Source organism: Sardina pilchardus, chromosome 21 (genome assembly GCF_963854185.1).
Source record: "Sardina pilchardus chromosome 21, fSarPil1.1, whole genome shotgun sequence".
Classification (NCBI taxonomy): Eukaryota; Metazoa; Chordata; class Actinopteri; order Clupeiformes; family Clupeidae; genus Sardina; species Sardina pilchardus.
In genome coordinates, this window is record NC_085014.1 from 7,674,085 (window position 1) to 7,691,299 (window position 17,215).

General features: G+C 50.2%; 1 protein-coding gene across 1 annotated transcript in view; it reads left to right on the forward strand.

The window, feature by feature from the left end:
- cilp (cartilage intermediate layer protein, nucleotide pyrophosphohydrolase) overlaps positions 1 to 17,214 on the forward strand; it is an 18,165-nt gene extending 951 nt beyond the window's left edge. The window contains exons 2-8 of the mRNA XM_062524153.1: positions 893 to 1,048; positions 4,797 to 5,066; positions 7,296 to 7,484; positions 8,967 to 9,281; positions 11,589 to 11,697; positions 13,445 to 13,602; positions 14,357 to 17,214. Of these exons, the coding sequence (XP_062380137.1) occupies positions 985 to 1,048; positions 4,797 to 5,066; positions 7,296 to 7,484; positions 8,967 to 9,281; positions 11,589 to 11,697; positions 13,445 to 13,602; positions 14,357 to 16,737 (3,486 nt within the window). The 5' untranslated portion in view covers positions 893 to 984 and the 3' untranslated portion in view covers positions 16,738 to 17,214. The remainder of the gene's footprint in view (positions 1 to 892; positions 1,049 to 4,796; positions 5,067 to 7,295; positions 7,485 to 8,966; positions 9,282 to 11,588; positions 11,698 to 13,444; positions 13,603 to 14,356) is intronic.
- Position 17,215: the final 1 nt, after the last annotated feature.

A 17,215-nucleotide genomic window follows, 5' to 3' on the forward strand; every position in this document is an offset into this window, starting at 1 on the left:
ACACTCCTGCTGCTGCTCGGCTGAAACGCGTTTTAGCTCTGTGTCACGCCAGCCCTCTCCGCTCCCGGGGGTCAAGGGTCGCGGGGGTTGCGGTCGTGCCACCGTAAAAGAGACTAAAAGAGAACGTTAATGACGGTCCGTGTGACGGATGAGTCCCTCGGTTGGCCATGGACTGTGTTGGGTTGTGTTGGGTTGTGCGGTTAAGAGAGGCTGAAATCTCATGGGACCTCAAATTAAATTCTCACGTTTCTGACTCCAATTTTTTGTTGTTGCTGTAAAAGTTTTCCTTTCATAATTGTTTTGTTTGACCTGTGGAGTATTCCCACATGGCCTGGGTCGTGTTACACAGCTGAGGTGTTCTGGGAGATGCAACACAATGTGGTCATGCACATCACTGATTAATGGAACACTCTCTGCATGGGGCTGAGCATGAAGCATGAGCATCTTGTGCTTCCCCATCAGGCCTGCAGGTCATCTCTGCAGCTACAGTACAGTGTGCTGACCGCTACACTGGTGGCTCATTAGTCTTATTCTCTTGGTGATATGTAGCAACATACTCACAAGGCAGTTATTGCACTTTATGTCAATTACTTACTTAAGTGATAAGGGCATAAGGATATAATTATATTCATGACCGTGGGATTGAGAATTCTGAAATACTACCTTTCAGTCTGTGCAGAAATTAATTCTGAAACGGTTAATCCACTAACCTCCAGCTGCAACTAAAACTCTGATCTAATGCTTTGCAAACACATGACAACGAAAACATTATTCATGCATTTGCATACATTACATGTTTTGCACCAACAGATAAGCCTCTGGGCCGTGTGTGTGTGTGTGTGTGTGTGTGTGTTTGCTGATAAATGACTCAAATGACCCCTCTGCCCAGCAGGTTTGTGGTCGGACTATTCTTAGTGTTGGGGATCGTCTGGTGGTGAGTCCTCATTGGCTGGGGTCACAGTTCAAAGGTCAACGAGGAGCAGGATGAGCTGTGTGTCCGTGTGTGCTGTCCTCCTCCTGTTGGGCATGTCCTGGGGCTCCGCACAAGGTCAGTTCCTCTCCTCTCCCTTCTCCTTACAACCTCTCGTCCTCTCCTCTCCTCTCCCTTCTCCTTACAACCTCTCCTCCTCTCCTCTCCTCTCCCTTCTCCTTACAACCTCTCCTCCTCTACTCTCGTCTCCTCTCCCTTATTCTTATAACCTCTCCTCCTCTCCTCTCTTCTTACAACCTCTCCTCCTCTCCTCTTCTCCTTTCTTCTTACAACCTCTCCTCCTCTCATCTCTTCTCCTTTCTTCTTACAACCTCTCCTCCTCTCCTCTCTTCTCCTCTCTTCTTACAACCTCTCCTCCTCTCCTCTCTTCTCCCTTCTCCTTACAACCTCTCCTCTTCTCCTTTCTTCTTATAACCTCTCCTCCTCTGCTCTCCTCTCCCTTGATATGGTTGTCATGGAGTTTCATAGGCAACAGTGTTTGGCATCACCTTCAAATTCAGTTTGATCGTATATGGTCACCACATGAAGGATCAATAAGCCCAACTGTCATTCACAACAGACATCCAAGTTGTACACTATATTATTCTGTAAGAAAAGTCCATGCTGTACAAAACGGACAGTCAATGACAGTACACTTTTAACAAGCTTTAGACCCACCCTGAATATGCTGCTTTGAATATGAGCCTCTCTGTGGTTGCAATGGGACTACATATATCTGAAAACCCCTCTGGTACATTCACACAGTCCTATGTGTGTGATCTTCCCATTTCATTTGAAAAGCCTGGCCACACACACAGACACACACACACACACACACACACACACACACACACACACACACACACACACACACACACCCCAGCCTGTGTCCCCAGAGACACTCTCATATCATGCCACGACACACATGATCAAATGACTGCTGGAATCACATCACCGCGTGCCCCAATTCAATCAGGCCGCTGATCCAGTGCGCGGCGTGCAGCGGTAATGGAGTTTGCCAGAGGAATCGTCTCCATAAACTCAGCACAGCCTGGTGTCAGCCAATGGTGAGCCAGCAAAGCACTGGCCTCCCGCGGCCCCGGCGTAATCACTCGGCCGTGTCAGAATGAGTGATCTGCCGCCACGGCAACGCCTGATGATGAGCGCTCCCTCGCCAGGGCTTGTCAAGTTAATAAAGGAACATGTGATTTTTTCCTTCTTTTTTTCCCCCTCTCCATTTTTCACCCTCTCCGCACTTGCTGATGCGGGTGGGAAATGCTTGTTGCCCAAGCAACGGGCGCGAGTCCCGGCTCTGCCACGGGTAATTCAGTTACGTGTGAGAATCTCGGGGAGGTTTAACGATGGCGGACGGTAATTGAGTGGCGCGGAACATGATCTGGCGTGGAGGAGCTGTGGGGCCTCCTGGTGCATGCTGGGTTATAGGGTGCGTGGGGAGCGCACAAACAACCGCCGCTTTGTCTCCCTGCTGCTCCTCCCGGATGTGCGCCTCCTTCTCCTCCTCCTCCTGCTCCTCCTCCACCTGCTCCTGCCCCTCTTCCTCCTCCTACTCCTTTACCTCCTCCTCCTCCTCCTCCCCCTCCTCCTCCTCCTGCTCCTCCTCCTCCTCCTCCTCCTGCTCCTCTTGCTCCTCCTCCCCCTCCTCCTCCTCCTCCTCCCCCTCCTCCTCCTCCTCCTCCTCCGCTCCGGGCCACAGCTGTTGTAAACACAACACCAGCGCTCTGTGAGCTTCCTCACGCCCTGATGGACAGCAGTGGTCACTGGAGGCCACAGTGGCACCTGTCTTCGATTGGTCACAGTGGATCCGCATGCCACAGCCAGTAGCACCAATAGTAGCAGCCCTTCTCTGCTCAACAAACACACTAAAACACCAGGGCGGAATAAGCGCTAAACCACACCTAACCAGCCACAGGGTTGTGCAGCACATTCTACAGTTGTCCTATTGTTTGTTACGAGCTAACTAGCGCTTTTACGCTTTTGTAGTGCACAGAGGAAGTCCTGTTTAACACAGCTCCCCTGGTGAGAATAAAAGACAATTGAGGCAAGCGCTTAACCACTAACAGTTGAGGGCGTGCGTGTACTCAAAGACACCACAGAAATTCGCCTCAGTGATGTCTGCATTAACGCTTTAGCCAAGCCAGCACAAAAGCCCTTAAGCGCTAGCTAGAATACGCAGCGTAGCGTCAGCCACATCTGTTTCCAAGCACACTGAGAGAAGGGCCTCTAATCACGCTGATGGAAGACAGGGGAAGACGGAGCAAAACGCTTCCAGCACACACCATCGTCATCATCACCACCAGCTGAGACGGGATGAAGAAGGCCTGAAAGAACTTCCCGTCGGAGGAACGGAAAGCGTTGCGTGCTTCTCAGAGCTGCCAGCTAGCGTCAGCGTTTTGCCCTCGGCAGTGACATGTATATGTGATGATGTGAAGGCTGCAGAATATATGCATTATAAAAGACGTGTGGTTGAATGTGTTTACAGGAACATGGGGGAGATATAGTCTGTGGATTGTGAGGACTCTGAACTTTAAAGGTTAGAATAATTTGGATCATACTACCTTGTAGTATGATTCAAATTATTAGGTGTCCTGTTTCAAAACCCGTGACTGATATGAAAATGACATTTGGTCTGAAATGTATTTCTATAGCCTTTCATCTACATATTTTAATTTAAAAATATAATTGTGTAGACATCTCTCCAGCACAGATACGGCAAAGTAATCCGTTTCTCAGGTCTACCCACATGCTAGGTGCTGGAGAAGGGTCGTAATCATCTCTGTTCTAGAGGTTATAGAACTAGAGTTATGGGTACATCAGTCTTCAGGTACAAGAAACTCTTCCAGTCTCTGGGACCTCTAAAGAGCCTCTTCCCAGTCTCGAGGACCCCTAAAAGACAGGGTACCTCTCATGCAGCGTTTATACGCTCCTCGGGCCTCCATCCTCACTGATCTACACAAAGAAAGATGAAGGGATAGACTATCCCATTGTTGCTGCCCTATCATTCTTTATGTAGATCAGTGAGGATCGAGGCCCGAGGAGCGAGGGAGGACGTATAAACGCTGCATGAGAGGCACCTCCTGTCTCCGGGACCCCTAAAGGACCTCCTCCCTGACCCTTTTATTCATGTTTGGATTCCAGTGTGAAAAAGTCAAATTTACAGACCAAGATCCAAGATCTATAAATGTAAACACAGTCAAGAATAGTTCAGTTACTGCATCATCCCAATGGTGATGCTTACTCTTGTCTTATTCCCATGACAGACGGCATTCAGTGCTATCTTACCACTCCTGTTGCCATTATTGTCAACAATTATTCACTCTTTAAATGCTTCCGCTGTGTGCATTCATGCTGTGAATCATGTGTAAAAGATAAGGAGTCAGCAGAGTGAAAATAATCTAGTTCTATCTCCATGGTCTAGTACTAATTATTTTTTGTGGTACTTTGGCCTATTTTATTCAGAGTCAATTACAAATCGTGTCTTACCATCCTCGGGTGCAATTATTTCCAATTATTACACTTACTGGCGGTGGTAGTTTGGTGGTTAAGGAGCGTGCAATAGCATGAAAGTTGTGGGTTCAATTCCTGGCTTCCGCCGTTGTGCCCTTGAGCAAGGCACTTAACCCCAAGTTGCTTTGGAGACAATGCAGTCTCTTGTAATATAGTCGACATATGTAAATCACACAACTATTTCCAATGATAATACTTACTGTAATGTAATGTAACCTATTCCCAATGAGTATACTTACTGTAATGTAATGTAACCTATTCCCAATGAGTATACTAACTCACTTACTTCTTGCACGTCCAGAGGATGTAGAGTGGACCACCTGGTTTAACGTGGACCACCCTGGCGGCCGTGGGGACTACGAGCAGCTGGACGCGATCCGGTTCTACTACCGCTCCCGTGTGTGTGACCGGCCCCTGGCGCTGGAGGCCCGCACCACCAACTGGATCCCGGCCGGACGGACCGGAGAGAGGGTGCACGTGGACCCGGCCATCGGGTTCTGGTGCGCCAACAACGAGCAGCCCGCCGGACGCAACTGCTCCAACTATGCCGTCCGCTTCCTGTGCCCCCGAGGTGAGGGGGGGAGGGGGGGGGGGAGTGGGAGAAAGAGGGAGAGAGAGAGAGAGGGAGAGAGAGAGGGAGGGAGAGAGAGAATGGGGGAGACAAAGAGATATGAGGAAGAGAGAGAGCATCAGAAGGGGGAGAAAGAGGTTGAAAGCACAAACAAGAGAGGTGAGCAAAGGGATGAAAGAGGGAGGAAGAGAAAGGAGAGGAATTGCACAGAAAAAGAAAGAAAAGACAAAAACATAAAAATGGGGATGGGAAAATGGTGGAATGAGAAACCAAGGAGAAGAGAGGAGTGGGAAGGAGAAAGAGAGAGGGAGATAAAGAGAGGGAGAGAGAGAGAGGGAGGGAGAGAGAGCGATCAGGAAAAAACAACTTAGCTTGCCGGCTATGAAACAGCTGTAGGCAGAATGTGTTGGGAGAAAGAGGATCCCCGTGCTCGGATAATTCATTTGTGTGACACACACAAACACACACACACACACACACACACACGGATCTCCGCGTTCAGATAATTCATTTGTGTGACAGACACACTGCCATTTATCAGCGTCAGGCAGGGGAAATGGGCATTTGCACGCTCTCCCCCACACACTGGAAGAAAGAAGGGGAAACTCTGGGCCTGAGGTGTGTGTGTGTGTGTGTGTGTGTGTGTGTGTGTGTGTGTGTGTGTGTGTGTGTGTGTGTGTGTGTGTGTGTTTTTGTGCCTGTGTTACAGTCGTAAAAGAGCAAAACGCCTGACTTTGAAGTGTGTGTTGTTTGGTCTCAGTTCTAATATGCATGTGTAGCACTTCCCTCCAGCACTGACAGAGCCCTTTGAGAAGCTTGAAATTTCCCATAATGCCGTGCGTGCGGAGAGCTGCATCTGCCCATTGTGCTGGTGGCCTGTAGACAGAACATTAGCGTAGCCTAGCGTAGCCTAGCGTAGCGCCGCTAACTCCTCCAAGGGCTTCCTGCCGTCTGCTCCCAGTAGGGAGAAGAGCAGATACAACTGGAAGTACATTGTGGATGCTATAGCCAGTGGCGGTTCTAGACTGAATTACTCCCCAGGCGAGATCCTCCACGAGCGCCCCCATGAGTGTTTTTTGACGCACTTTGCGTCAGTCGGGCTCATAGGGTTAAGCGCTCGTGCCGCCCCATACAAGATGCCGCCCCGGGCGAACGCCCGGTTCGCCCGTACCTAAAACCGCCACTGGCTATAGCTGAGTGAGCAGTATACGTTTCCATACGTCTCGCACAAACCACCTCCAGCAGGAACATGAGGCCGTTGAATCACCATCAATCCTAGTGCAGCCTTGCACGCCTCTCTCTGATCTGGGGCCAGTGGGTGGATGGGAAAGAGATCGCTGCTTCATCTGTTTTTCTGTGTCCGTCTGAAGCTGTCTGGGCCCAAAATGACAGGGGATACCATTCCATCAGTAACAGAGCTCTTTGTGTAGTGTTCAGATGCTACATCTGTATTGATTTATTTAATCACAGCTTTAGTGTTCATCTAAATGTGACAAAGTTGGTGAATGATATTAACCCTGACGTAGCCTTGGATTGTTGTGTTGTTGTTGTTTTTTTTTGGGGGGGGGGGGTTACCTTTTTTCATAGGACAGTAGAGAGAGACAGGAATGAAGTGGTAGAGAGAGATGGGGTGGGATCGGGAAATGACCAGTCACAGTGTCCCCTGTTCTCGCTAACAAAGAGAAGGCCCTGTGGAATGTGGATGTGAGTTCTCTAGAGGGACGTGTGTGTGTGTGTGTGTGTGTGTGTCCTGTATAGACGAGGGCCTTGCCCAGCGCTGCTGAAGGGGATCTGAGTGGCGTCTAGAATTCGAAGATATACATCATTATGTATAGTTACGTCTCGTTTGACGTTTAAGAGGCACAGAAATATAGTGTGCGTTAAAGCAACACTAAAGCACTTCTCCTCTGTCACAAGTGCACTATTTGTTTATCCAGCACCAGCTTTGCAAAAAACAATATTCACAGACAAGGTCGAGTATGTTGCATGATTTTATGAATGTAAAACTACAGATCCGCTACCCGATCTGGTAAACGTACTGTGTGGTTATAGCCGAAAGAGGGCCGCGAAGTGAATGCAAAAGTGCTTTTCACCTTGTTACGAGTTGATGACCCACAGAAAATATTTTGGAAATATTATTTTAAGGTACAAAAGACTCTTTAGTGTGTGTGAAATAATCCCTGTGTGTGTGTGTGTGTGTGTGTGTGTGTGTGTGTGTCCTGTGCGTAGATAAGACCTCCGCCGTGGTGAAGGCAGCCTGGGGGCCCTGGACCGGCTGGACGGAGTGCCCAGCGAAGTGCGGTCAGGTGGCCGTGCAGATGCGCTCCAGAACCTGCAATTCCAAGCCTCACCAGAGGGGGCAGCAGTGCAACGGGCCCACGGTGGAGGGAAGGCAGTGCAGAGGACCCGAGTGCCCAGGTGTGACCCTAGCCCCGCCCTCTGGGCCCACACAGACCCTAGCTCCGCCCACTGGGCCCACATAGGCCACATGCAGTCAAGCTGTTGGTGTTACTGACATTGGCCGGGTTTCCCAGATTCGTTAAGAAGCTCTTTAGTGCTAAGAACTTCTTAGGAGTGCTCTATGAACGTTCTTAGAACGCTCCTAAGAAGTTCTTAGCACTTAAATGAATCTTGGAAACCCGGCCAATGTTTATTAATACGATTGTTGTTATTAATGCTTATTAATGAGCTTGTTATTATTAATGTTTATTAATACGATTGTTATCATTAATGCTTATTAATGAGCTTGTTACATCTCAGTCACTGCCAACCCACAACCCTGCTTCATTAGACTGATTGTCATGCGGCTCTTCTCAACGTCTCTCCTCGGTCCTCAGTCCTCGATCCCCCGGCACGTTCCCACTGATCAATAAAGAACACTGGACAGACAATCCCATTGTTGCCACCCCATCATTCTGTATAGATCAGCGGGAACGAGCCGGAGGAGCGAGGAGAGAAGTTGAGAAGAGCCGATTGTCATGTTATGGCAGATGTCATTCAGCATGACACATCGTGAGAGCTGTCTGATGATTGTTGTGACATTGTTATGAGTTCTCTGATTGACAACTGTCATAGTAAGTCTACACACTGTAGAAGCCATGACATGATGTCACGTGTCTTTAAGCCAGGGGATCAGGATTTGACTGATTAGCTTCGCCGATTAGCAAGGCACTTCCTCGTCGCCATTTTCCAGAAATACATCATGTCCGGTGCCGTTTCTCCTCATGCTGATCAGATGCTGATTGGTGGCTGTTCCACTCTCAGCTCATGCACAAGCTTAGTGTGGGCACGAGCTCTCCTTCTGTACCTTACGTCAATCAGTAACCTGCCACTTAATTGGCTAAGCAAAACGGAACCGGAAACAAGCCCCTTGAAACGGCATGTTGAAGCCTAAAAAAATCGTTCAATTTTGGCATTTTTCACTAGCCTAGCATTCCCATTGAAATGAATGGGGGCGGGACTTGTTCACTTTCTCCGGTTCTTATAATACCTCCATGCTTTAAGCTGCCTCAGCATGTGATAGTGGATACAGTTAACCAATCATGCTGAGTCAACACCGTTACATCACTGAGCTGGACTGGAGGTTTATAGCCTTTTAATCACAGCATATGACATCTATTATGACAAGATTGTGATGAATTTCAGGGGTCCACTGTCACTGTTTATTTAATCCTTCAAATATTAGTATTACATCGTTTCAAGATTTTAATCTATTAACAGGTCATTAATCATTAAAAATATTGATCCATTCATTATGCTACAGAGCTTTGCGACAAATTAAACAATCAAAAACATATGATGTGTAATATGTAAATACTTAACAAATCCGGTTGCCGGGGGAACCCCCCCCCCCCCCCCCACCTTCCTGACGCTGTCCATCTCTCTGACGCGCGACTCTAGGCTGCCACCTGCAGTGCGCGGTGGGAAGGGTGAACGTGGAGTGCGACGCGTGCATGTGTGAGGGCCACACGGTGTTGGGGTCGGTGCGGAGCGCTGGGGGGCTCCCTGCCCCGGGGGCGGCCATCTTGCGCTCGGGCCGCACCCCCAAACTGCTGACGCTGTCCGACCACAACGGGCACTTCCGCGTCCCGGGGGTGTGTCCCGACGGAAACTCCTCCCTCTCCGTGCAGCTGCTGGGCCACGCCCCCTATGAGGTCACCGTGCCGCAGAGCAACGAGCGCACGTCTGTCCTGCACGTGAAGCTGCAGCGAGCCAGTAAGGACACACACACACACACACACTCATACACTACACACACACACACACACACACACACACACACACTCATACACTACACACACACACACACACACAGTCATACACTACACACACTCATACACTACACACACACACTCATACACTACACACACACACTCATACACTACACACACACACACTCATACACTGCACACACACACACTCATACACTGCACACACACACTACACGTCTGTCCTGCACGTGAAGCTGCAGCGAGCCAGTGAGGACACACACACACACACGCACACACACACTCATACACTACACACACACACGCACTCATACACTACACACACACACACTCATACACTACACACACACACACACTACGCGTCTGTCCTGCACGTGAAGCTGCAGCGAGCCAGTAAGGACACACACACACACACACACACACACTCATACACTACACACACACTACACGTCTGTCCTGCACGTGAAGCTGCAGCGAGCTTTTAAGGACACACACACACACACACACTACACACACATACACTACACACTACACACACGCTGCGCACACACACACATATACTACACCTCAGACAGTAAGGACACACACCACCTACACACTACACACACGCTGCGCACACACACACATATACTACACCTCAGACAGTAAGGACACACACCACCTACACACTACACACACGCTGCGCACACACACACATATACTACACCTCAGACAGTAAGGACACACACCACCTACACACTACACACACGCTGCACACACACACACACATATACTACACCTCAGACAGTAAGGACACACACCACCTACACACTACACACACGCTGCACACACACACACATATACTACACCTCAGACAGAAAGGACACACACCACCTACACACTACACACACGCTGCACACACACACACATATACTACACCTCAGACAGTAAGGACACACACCACCTACACACTACACACACGCTGCGCACACACACACATATACTACACCTCAGACAGTAAGGACACACACCACCTACACACTACACATCCATCCTGCATTTCAAGCTGGAGCGAGCCAGTAAGACCTCATACACACACTACACACACACACACACCACACATCCATCCCGCATGTGAAGCTGAAGCTGAAGTGAGCCAGGACGGACACACACACATACACCTCACACACGACACTCATACGCTAGGAATACCACACACACTGCAGGTCTGGCCAGGGAGAGCCATAGACAGTAAACGCATTTTAAAATATGTAACTGTTAACTGCTCTGCACAATATGTTCTTGTAGGTAATAAAATCATTACTTTAGTGAAAAACATGTCCTTTAGTTATGAGGGAACGAGCATTAACGCATGACAGTGGCAGTGCAGCAGTCTGTTATAGCTTCTGGTCTCCAGACTCTGACTCCAGAATGTTCTTTATGGCGCTCCTCCCTCAGGTGTTGATGCACGTGGTTTAGCACAGGTGTCATGACTGCCCTGTGCCCCATACGCGCCATCACTCCAAGGGATTTCCATTTCCAGCTACACAACGTATATCAAAGAGATTATTTCTGCCGCACTAAATATATTCGTACATTTGATTTGTACAGAACACATATATATATTTACACCCCTCTGTGCTGTGACTGTCAGCGTACATATGTGTTTGTTTATTTGGCTAGAAGCTCAGGCATAAGGCGGTTTGCTTATTCATTCATACAGTGGCTCTCTCAGAATGAATTTCGATGAGCCGTATGTGGACTGTGCCATGAAATAGGAAAAATCACCAGAAGGGTGTCGTTTTTCAGACTACAGAAATAACCCAGTTCGCATTACCAACAAGAAATAAATCCATGTATGCAAATAATTATAAAGCCCGCCAGTTCACCCCCCTAAGTTAAGCTTAACCTACCGGCCTGTTGATTAATGCACTAAGGGGAACAAATGGATGCGGAAATCCTATCTGCATTATATTCATGCATTCCAATATTATATTCATAATGCATTCATTTCTTTACTCATTAATTCAGCAGTCTTTAGTCATGATTCTTATGTGTGTCTTGTCACATCATCAGTGCCTATGGACACGGAAAAATCATTAATTAAGGAACATGGGTGCAGCGGTACATGCAAATTTGTGTAAATTTCACTTCTGAATGTGTTACTTTTGCACTAAACATCTTTAATTCAGACTCTGTCTCGTTAGCATAGTCCATCACACTTACCAGGTCAGCTGTGCGCTTGTTCTATGTTCCGTAGAGAAAGCATACATAGTGAAGAACTCTGAGCCCAAGCTTGTTCTATGTTCCGTAGAGAAACCATACATAGTAAGGAACCCTGAGCCCAAGGCCCGCAGAGAGGGGCAGACCACAGCGTTCTGCTGCAAAGTGAGTGGACAACCGGAACCCACCGAGTTCCAGTGGTAAGTGCAGGATTTATACTCACAATGATATTGAACCCACCGAGTTCCAGTGGTAAGTGCAGGATTTATACTCACAATGATATTGAACCCACCGAGTTCCAGTGGTAAGTGCAGGATTTATACTCACAATGATATTGAACCCACCGAGTTCCAGTGGTAAGTGCAGGATTTATACTCACAATGATATTGAACCCACTGAGTTCCAGTGGTAAGTGCAGGATTTATACTCCCAATGATATTCAACACTAATAGTTCCTTAATGCGGTAAGTTGGCTGGTTATCGCCATACTAAGATCAATCTTTTTTTTTTTTTTTAAGTATATTTTGTTGCCCTTTTTGCGGTTATTGTGATAGGAAAGTGCAGAGGTAGACAGGAAACAAGTGGGAGAGAGAGGTGGAGTGGGATCGGGACATGATTGGTTCCAGCACACGTGGACATGAAGCAGGAGATATAGAGGTGCAGGTTTCCAGCCTGAGCTGCAGGGCCAAATCCAATCACCAGCAGATCAGGCTGGGTTTACCCAATCTAGTTTTACAGTAAAGACATAGAATGGAAATGCATTTTGCCTTGGCTTTGTTGAGTAAGAAGAGTTTGGTCCATGGCTACATTGCTACCTTGGCTTTGTTGAGTAGGGTTCAGTGAATGGCCACAAAGTGAGCGTGAACCAGAAACAGGTCCGTTTCCTCCTTCATACACAAATTTCAGACTTTGAAATGACTACGAAAACATGGGCTGAAAGAGATGTGAAGAAAGTGACGCGAACACACTGTGGCACAAACCACCCCTCTGATCACCACCCCTTTCCACATGCCATGCTGCCACTTCCAGTTGAAAAGAATAGAAATAGAATAGAAAATATACTTTTTTGATTCCGTGAGGGAAATTCAATTCTCTGCATTTAACCCAATTTAACCGAATTAGTGAAGACACAGCACACAGTGAACACACAGTGAGGTGAATCACACAACCCAGAGCAGTGAGCTGCCTGCCCAACCAGCGGCGCTCGGGGAGCAGTGAGGGGTTAGGTGCCTTGCTCAAGGGCACTTCAGCCGTGGTGGACTGGTTGGGGATCGAACCGGCAACCCTCCGGATACAAGCCCGATGCGCTAACCAGTACACCACGGCTGGCCTTGCAGTCTTTGGCTGCAAGGCCAAACCAAGACAACCAGTACAAAGCCCACTTAAGTGTTATTGATGTGGGAGCCAGATAAGCACAGGGGGGCGCTAGAGGTTTCCCCACCAGTTTATCCCCTACCTACATGTAATTAAAGGGCTGTTAATGTGCCCAGCAGTTTTTGACAGATTAATGTTGCATACCTTCTGTGACAGGGCAAGGTATAATATTCTGTTAATCCATTCTGTCCTCCTTAAGGTAATGCAGTTATAAATTATGATACAGTATAAAATCTTGATGGTAATATAAATATAGTATATACTGAACGGTGTATTGAAAATTAATAAAGCAAGATAAGGGTAAAGCCCGAAACGTCTGTGAGGCGATTAAAAAAGTAAAAGGAAACTGCAGTGTGCTTGCTTTATTTATTTTCAATACACCGTTCAGTATATACTATATTTATATTACCATCAAGATTTTATGCCGTGTGCTTGCTTTATTTATTTTCAATGTGTATGATTTAGTATAAAGTAAGTTTAAGCACCCAGTTCGAAGCACTAAGGTGTTGAGCGCGCTTCTTTATTTATACTGTACGGTGTAAAATTGTGTATTGTGCTATTGTCCATATACAGGTTCCATGATGGCGTTCTGCTGGACAAGAGAACCCTAAACTACGACAGCACGCTGGTGCTGAGGAACCTGCGCATGGACCAGGCCGGAGAGTACTACTGCAGGGCCAGCGGTCCCGCTGGAGCGGTCAAGTCCAAACCCGCCACTCTCACCGTCATAGGTGAGTACACACACACACACACACACACACACAAACACACATATTCTCTCTCTCTCGTTGATTACTAAGGACGAAAAGTCCTGCAGAAACAATCAAATACAAAACCAGCAATACTCACCCCCCCCCCCCCCCCCCCCACACACACACACATGGAATACTAGATTCCAGGAAGAGCTCACTATTGATCAAGCTCTTCTGCCTGAGCGCTGAGTAAACACTGATCTGCAGAAAGGGCTTTGCATTCCTAATATAAAACAGATGTGTGGGCTGCAAAGCCACAGAGCTGAGCAGCGGTGACATTTTGCTGTTTCATTTATTTATTTTTTTCCGATTTAATTACTCCGTCTTGGGGGAACTGCAGATAATCCGACATGAATGTTGACTTTTCGTCGTACAGCTGTTTCTCATATTCCATAAGCCGTTTAATCTCTTCCATCACCTCTCTCCTCTGTCTCTCCTTCATCTCTCCTCTGTCTCTCCTTCATCTCTCCTCTATCTCTCCTCTATCTCTCCTCTGTCTCTCCTCTGTCTCTCCTTCATCTCTCCTCTATCTCTCCTCTGTCTCTCCTCTATCTCTCTTTCATCTCTCCTCTATCTCTCCTTCATCTCTCCTCTATCCCTCCTTCATCTCTCCTCTTTCTCTCCTTCATCTCTCCTCTATCTCTCCTTCATCTCTTATCTCTCCATCATCTCTCCTCTGTCTCTCCATCATCTCTCCTCTATCTCTCCTCATCTCTCCATCATCTATGAAAAGGTCAAGACGAGGCTTCCTGCGACCCCACGCCACAGCCGCACCTGATCCGCCTGCCGCACGACTGCTACCAGAACCGGACCGACTCGTTCTACTACGAGGTGGGCCGCTGCCCGGTCTCCCCGTGCGTGGGCCGTCTGGACAACGGCATCCGGTGCCGGGACTCCGTGTCCTACTGCTGCGGCGTCGCCAAGATGGAGGAGCGGCACATCCGTTGCCAGGGTTACCAGCTGCCCACCATGGTGATCACCGAGTGCGGCTGCAAGAAGTGCGTGGACACCAAGGCCATCGTGCGCGGCCGGGCCGTGGCCGCCGACACCGGGGAGCCCATGAGGTTCGGCCACGTCTACATGAACGGCGTGCGGATCAGCCGCACGGGCTACAAGGGCACCTTCTCCATCCCCGTGCCCCCGGACACGGAGAGGCTCGTGCTGACGTTCGTGGACAACATGCAGAAGTTCGTCAACACCACCAAGGTGCTGCCGTTCAACAGCAAGGGCGGCGCGGTGTACCACGAGATCAAGCTGCTCCGCAAGAAGGCCCCCGTCACGCTGCACTCCTCCGTCTCCAACACCCTCCAGCTGGGGGAGGTGGCAGGCCAGGACCCCATCGCCTCCGTCGAGGTCCCCCCCAACTCCTTCTTCCGCGAGAACGGAGAAGTGTACGTGGGCAACGTTCAGGCCAGCGTGACCTTCCTGGATCCCCGGGACGTGTCGACGGCCGCCGCCGCCCAGAGCGACCTCAACTTCGTGGGGGACGAGGGCGACACGCTGCCCCTCAGGACCTACGGGATGTTCTCCGTGGACTTCCGGGACGAGGAGGCGGGCGAGCCGCTCAACGCCGGCGAGGTGCGGGTGAAGCTGGACGCGGCGCAGGTGACCATGCCCGAGCACCTGAACACCATGATGCTCTGGTCCCTGAACCCCGACACGGGCCTGTGGGAAGAGGAGGGGCACCTGAAGATGGAGAAGAAGCGGCGCGGCAAGCGCGAGGAGCGCACCTTCCTCATCGGCAACATGGAGATCCGCGAGAGGCGGCTGTTCAACCTGGACGTGCCGGAGAACCGCCGGTGCTACGTGAAGGTGCGCGTGTTCCGCAGCGAGCGCTTCATGCCCAGCGAGCAGGTGGAGGGCGTCGTCACCACCCTCATCAACATGGAGCCCACGCCCGGGTTCTCCTCCAACCCCCGCGCCTGGGGCCGCTTCGACAGCGTCATCACGGGGCCCAACGGGGCGTGTCTGCCCGCGTTCTGCGACGACCAGAAAGCGGACGCCTACACCGCCTACGTGATGGCCAACCTGGGCGGAGAGGAGCTGGAGGCCGTGGCGTCGTCCCCCAAGCTGAACCCCAACGCCATCGGGGTTCCGCAGCCCTACCTGGGCAAGCTGGACTACAAGCGGACGGACCACGAGGACGAGCGCGTCAAGAAGACGGCCTTCAGCATCAACCTGGCCAAGCCGAGCCCCAACGCGGCCGAGGAGGCCAACGGACCCATCTACTCGTTCGAGAACCTCAAGGACTGCGAGGAGGCTCCGTTCAACGCGCCGCACTTCCGCTTCTTCCGGGTGGAGGGCGATCGCTACGACTACAACACGGTGCCGTTCAACGAGGACGACCCCATGAGCTGGACGGAGGACTACCTGAGCTGGTGGCCCAAGCCCATGGAGTACCGCGCGTGCTACATCAAGGTGCGCGTCAACTCGCCGCACGAGATCAACGTGCGCTCGCGCAACATGGGCGGCACGCACCCCCGCACCGTCGGCCAGCTGTACGGCCTCCGCGACACGCGCAGCATCCGGGACATGGACCAGGCGGCCGTCTCCGCCGTGTGCCTGGAGTTCAAGTGCAGCGGGATGCTGTACGACCAGGACCGCGTGGACCGGACCCTGGTCAAGGTCATCCCCCAGGGCAGCTGCAAGCGCGACAGCGTGACGCCGATGCTGCAGGAGTACCTGGTCAACCACCTGCCGCTGGCCGTCAACAACGACACCAACGAGTTCACCATGCTGGCGCCGCTCGACCCGCTGGGCCACAACTACGGCATCTACACGGTGACGGACCAGGACCCGCGCACCGCCAAGGAGATCGCGCTGGGCCGCTGCTTCGACGGCACGTCGGACGGCACCTCGCGCGTGATGAAGAGCAACGAGGGCGTGGCGCTGACCTTCACCTGCGGCGACCGCGAGGTGGGCCGCACCAGCGTGTTCCAGCAGCTGCAGGGCGCCCAGGGCGGCGGGCAAGGGGCGCAGACCGTGGTGACGGCCGGGCAACGCCAACCGCAGGGGCAGCGGGGCAACAGAAGGCAGCGGGGCGGGGCATCAGCGAACCTGAGGGGCAACCGTAGGAGGAGCACTCGGAACCCTGTCAGAAACACACGCGTCTGAAGTCTTAACCCCGCACACCATACGCACGTGCACACACACATACACACCTTATGATATGCACACGCACACACACACACACACATACAGACACACACACATACACACCACACGATATGCACGTGCACACACACACCAGCAGCAATGTTTTAGGCAAATACATTTCCTGGTGATATTAGAAGGGAGGAGGTAGTAACTGTTTTAATTTGTGTAATCATGTCAGGATTTGGCTGGCACACTGCTATTGTTTAGTTTTCTCTTCTGTTGTGGAAGGAGAATAGTACCCTTATACCAAATCATATTTTACTCAGATTACTCTTGCCCAGGGATGCGTTGGGATATCGTTTATGTTGAATTATGCATTTTCCTCTTGTACTGTGATAACTAATATTTAGTACTTGAAACTGTAAATACTGGTATATTTATTACACTTCATATGAACCCAGACAGATAAAAAAAAATAAAAACAACCAAAAAAAGT